Source organism: Montipora capricornis, chromosome 4 (assembly GCF_036669925.1).
Source record: "Montipora capricornis isolate CH-2021 chromosome 4, ASM3666992v2, whole genome shotgun sequence".
Lineage (NCBI taxonomy): Eukaryota > Metazoa > Cnidaria > Anthozoa > Scleractinia > Acroporidae > Montipora > Montipora capricornis.
The window spans coordinates 8,304,113-8,309,112 of record NC_090886.1 but is presented as its reverse complement, the minus strand read 5'-3'; the positions used below and the strand labels follow the sequence as shown (position 1 = coordinate 8,309,112).

At 44.2% G+C, this 5,000-nt stretch overlaps 1 protein-coding gene across 1 annotated transcript; it reads right to left on the bottom strand.

Annotated features, from left to right (window-relative positions):
- Nucleotides 1-932: 932 nt before the first annotated feature.
- LOC138046047 (uncharacterized) lies at nucleotides 933-1,679 on the bottom strand. Its single transcript, XM_068892732.1, has one exon. It carries the CDS (start codon nucleotides 1,677-1,679, stop codon nucleotides 933-935), a length of 747 nt encoding a protein of 248 aa, XP_068748833.1.
- Between the last annotated feature and the right edge of the window lie 3,321 nt (nucleotides 1,680-5,000).

The following is a 5,000-nucleotide window of genomic DNA, read 5'->3' as shown; positions in this document are numbered from 1 at the left end:
TGACCCTATTCTGGAATAAGAATACGCAGAATGATGATTTAAAACGGTGCGTCTGGCGTTTTGAAGCAACAAGGATAATAAAGATGTGCTTAAAATAGCATTTTAGCAGGATTTTGACAAGTTTAATGTGAATCTCCGTAAAAACGAACGATTTCTAACTTTTATTCCATGTATTCCTATTCCGGAATATGGTCAATCGAACGCACCCTAAGGTTAGCCAAACCTACTAGCATGATCAGCGCTCAAACAAGAAAGCAGACGCAGACGGCTGTTTCGGGCCTGTTGGCCATCAGTAGTGCGCCGTACCTAAAACACAATGAACCTCAGCGACACTTCACCTATCCCATATTTGTCGCTAGGCATTAGCTATGGCGCACTGACGAGGACCAACAAGCCCGAAACAGTTGTCTGCGTCTGCTTTCTAGTTTGAGCGCTGATCATGCTAGGTTTCAGGCCGACCCTATTGAATAGAATGCCTTCGTGAATGTTGTTTGATCGGTCTGAACAGTGGTGTGTTTATGCTTATCAGTGTTTATGTTGATCCAACGTAATGCATAGACCGTTACACGGCGTTGCAGTCTTTAGTGTTAAATGTGTATTTTTAAAGAAATCAACTCAAATCAAATAAAATTGCTAGTTTCTGAGGAAAGGGGAAAAACGAAGTACCATCGGAAAAACCTTCTCGGAGCAGAAAACTCAACTGACCCGCGTATGACGCCGACGGTCTGGGAATCACCGCGAACCCGGGCCGCATTGGCTGGATGCCAGTTTCTCTCTGTGGGCTTATTTCGCTTTTTTCCTCGTGTTAGTTCGTAGCCTGCGTAGCAAGAGTTTTTCCGTTGGGTTTCACAGATGAGAACTTTTGACAATGAATTTGCTCGGTCAACGTAAAAAAAACGCTCTTCGCAATCTGTGCCCCACTGAAACGCTTCCTACGCAGGATAGCGTAGAGGCGATAATGTTGGTACGGAGAATGGGGAGGGGCATCTCAACCGCCCATCTCCTCTGTAAGGGGTTGCGGTGAAGAATACAATCATTGCATGATTTCTAAATTTTTCAACGATCCGACGCCATGTCTTAGATGGATGGTGATGAGCCTCATCGACAATCACAAGTTTGAAGATGTTTTCGGGTAGAACCTCTTCCCACTCATCTTTAAGGAACTTTTGTGCGTTTGCAATGATGACGTCCTTGCTCTGAAGGAATTCCGGGTTACAGACATGCTTGGTTTCTTCAATCTTGTGTCCCACTGGAAGGACATAATTAACTGCATGGGGAGGTACTATGTTTCTCTTTAGCAAAAAGTTCTCTCCTGGTGCATCTGCAGACACTGTCAATCTTTCCTCGAGTTGATCAGCTATTGCGAGGTCTGGAGCTATAACTAGGACAGGTTTGTCAAACTTGTGAGGCGGTTCTCCATATGGAGAGGCACATGGCGCGGGAAGTTCGTGCAATGCTAATTTCTCCAAGAAGAAGGGAAGGCAACTTATCATTCCTGTCTTTCCCGAACCTGTGGTCATAGAAACCAGACCTATACGTCCCTGATTCTGTCCGACGAAGAACCCCTCAAGCCTTTCAAGTGCTTCACGCTGTGGAACCAGAAGCTTCTTTTGGGAGTTTTCCTCAACATCAAAACTATAGATGTTAAATTTCAGCAGATTCCTTTGAAATAATGCCATCTCAATCTTCCCCGACGCTGTGGTGCGAGGAAAGGTGTTTTTTCGTTTCTAGGAATGAATGCAAAATGGAAATAACGCCCTTTCCTGTCATGCAATGTGGTCGTTTTCATGAACGCCTACTTCCTCCGGGGTAGTTTACAAAGTTTTATACGGGGGCATCGCCCCGAGGTCCATTCATACCATTTTGACAGAAAAGGTACCCCTTCTGTTTTCCTTTTATTGCAAAAAGGTCTCCCTTCCGTTTTAGTCTGTCCACAGAGCCTCTGTGGAGGAATGACAGAACGGTGGAATGATGGAACAATGGAATGATGCATTAGGGCTGCGCCCAGACCAGCTTGACTGCTGTCACATTGCCCTTATAATGGCTCACCAGGCTTGTACTAGGCTAGCGTAGGAGCAGATGCGACAAGTCCCTTCATTTCAAACCAAGTACGTTCTTGCGCCTCGGACCAAGACCATTCAACATCTTTATGGGTAAAGTCGCGGAGAGGTTTCATCACGTCAGACAGGTTTGGCAGGAAACGGCTTAGGTAATTTCCCATATCATTCAAACGCAACACATCCTGAGGCTTTTCTGGTCGCGGCATTTCTGTAATCGCCTTGACTTTCTGTGGATCTTGCTTCAGGCCCTGTGATGTCACAACACGTCCATGAAAAGGAACTCGCTTACACTTGTATTTCAATTTCGCGCGGTTGAGTTTTATGCCGACACTTCTTTATGAAACCCTCCAGGCACCTATCGTGGTTAACATCATCTCTTCCATAGATAAGTACGTCATAGGCAATACACTTCACACCAGGCAGGCCCAACAACTCTTGATTCAAATGCTTTTGAAATATCTCGCTCGAGACACAAGCCAAACGGTAAACCAAGCCAGCGGTATCTCCCATGAGGAGTTGCAAAAGTTGTCAACAGACTAGACTCATCATCCGGCTCCAATTGCTAAAAAGGGGATGCGAGATCAACCTTTGTAAACACACGCTCCTCGGCTAAATCAGGCAACACATCAATGACGGTGATCTGGTATCTTTCTCTCTCTCTTTAAGGACGGTGCCTACTATTGTTATTGCGCATACGTTCCGCGCATCTCGAGATACTCGGATTTCCAATCACCGATGCTTACTAATACAGGGATATTTTTGCGCAGTTTAAAACTATCCGGAGAAAGTAGATCTTAGTAAGTACTCTTAGAATCCAAAAAGAAAATTGGGGTTAACCATGCATTTTTGAGAGATAATTAAGCTTCAATTTGAGAAAGAACGCCATACATTGCTTTGTATTTTAAAGCTTTTTACAAATATTATTCATGAATTGTCTTATTCATTATTATTCATGAATTGTCTGTGGTTACCCCCAATTTCAATAACACTTGTTAAGATCTACATTTCCTGGATAATCACACACCGAGGCAAAAATATCTTTAATTAGTAGGCACCGTCCTTAAAGCAGCATTCAACGGCTTTGGATCAATGCAGACGTTTAAATAACTAGACATTTTTACAGCAACAACAAACTGGCCGACGCATTCAGTTGGCTGATCCACGGGAGCTATATCTTTTAGATCCTGCAACCTTTTGAGCTCCGCCTTGAATTTTTTCATAACAGATACCGGTACTTTCCTGGCTGGGACAATCACTGGTTGACAAGCCCGATCTACTTGCAGATAGCTTGCAGGTAGCTTGCCAAGGCCATTATCAAATACCGGTACAACTGGGTACTTGTTAGAAAGATCGTTTCTCAAATTCTGCAAAACGCTAACAAAGTTTTCCTTGTGCACGGTTAACAAACCCATTTTCTTGGTAGCGTTTAAACCCAGGAGTGGAGTAAACTCTCCATAACGACTAAGAATCTCACTCTGTACTTCGTATTATTCCGAGGATTAACAACTGGCAGAGCACACGACCTACAGGCCTGACCTTGGTGCCAGCCATTCCACATAACGAGGGACTAGGAAGAAGGCTCGACAATCACATCTCATGGCAAAATGTTAGCACAAGCTCCACAGTCAATTTGAAATCTCACGGGTTTCTGCTGAACCAGCATCTCAGCAAACACAGCTTTGTCCTTCACAGCTTGCATCTTCCACGTTTTCGTCGACCTCAATAGTGTTAAACCGCGGAATCTTTGCACCGTTTCGCAAAATGATTCTCTTTTTTTTTTTACACCGCTTACACACTTTGCCCCACGCAGGACACTTCTTTCTCTCAGGAGCGTGTTCATAGCCACAAAACTTGCCCGAAATTTTCTTTCCCGACTGTCCATTCGGAGTCGGAACTCGAGGTTTCTTTTTCTTAGATTTGACTTGGTTAATGTTGTCCACCGGTTCCGATAGCGACTTCATATGCAACGCCGTAATTTCTTCGCTGCGGCAGATATCGATACACCAATAGCCCATTTCCGAGTTGCTGCATGCCTCAGTTCCAAAGTGAGTCCTGGTGCACAACCATTCAAATGAAAATGAGTTGCGTATTCTTATGCAAATCAAACTCATTTTCCTTACAATAGTTGAGCACCAAGACTCACTTCCAAAACAAGACAAACAGCAACTCGGAAATGGCCCATTCAAGGTGAGATCTCGAATTCTCAGTAGCTTCTTGGTAGTCTGCTCATCTTTAATTCCAAACCCAATGTGATCACGGATAAGACTATCACGCAAGCAGTCACAAAAGTTGCATGTCTTAGCCACGGTTTTCAGCTCGGCAACGAGACAATCGACCGACTCGGTTGGAAGCTTATCCCGCTTGTTAGAACAGTATCGATCGTATATCTCATTGACTTCTCCAATGCAGTGTTTCTCCATTTTAGACATTACCATTCGAATCCTCGCCCTCTTTGAAATCCAACTACAGACTGAAAACCCGACCACGTGTAAAACCAACACACAATCTAGCGGCGGTATTAAAATGTCAATCAGTGTCCTTAATCTTTAACGAAATCAATACTAATAATCACGAGGTTATTTTAATTTCATTACTGTCTTTTTTTCAACGAAACACTCGCCACCCGAGCCGGTACTGAGACGATCAGAGTGTCAGCGACGCCCGCCAAAGCACATAAAGGGAAACTGTCACGAGAAGCGCATGCGCTAGCATCTTGTGAAAACTTGAAAAGTGTTAGGTTAACTTTTGTCAAGTTGAATCGACAAATTCAAAATGGTGTCCACTGGGGAGGGCTATGGTGGACAAAGGAGAAACTCCGGCGAATATACGTGACTCACGCGTGAATCCATGATGGCGGCTAAATTTTCCGTGGGCTCGAGAGCAAACAAACTCGAGCATGCGCAGCTCATGACAGTGCCACTTTAATAAATAACTTTGTTG

What these genes read in the sequence shown, in the direction of transcription:
- LOC138046047 (XM_068892732.1), bottom strand. Translation starts at nt 1,679, where the DNA reads ATGGCATTATTTCAAAGGAATCTGCTGAAATTTAACATCTATAGTTTT.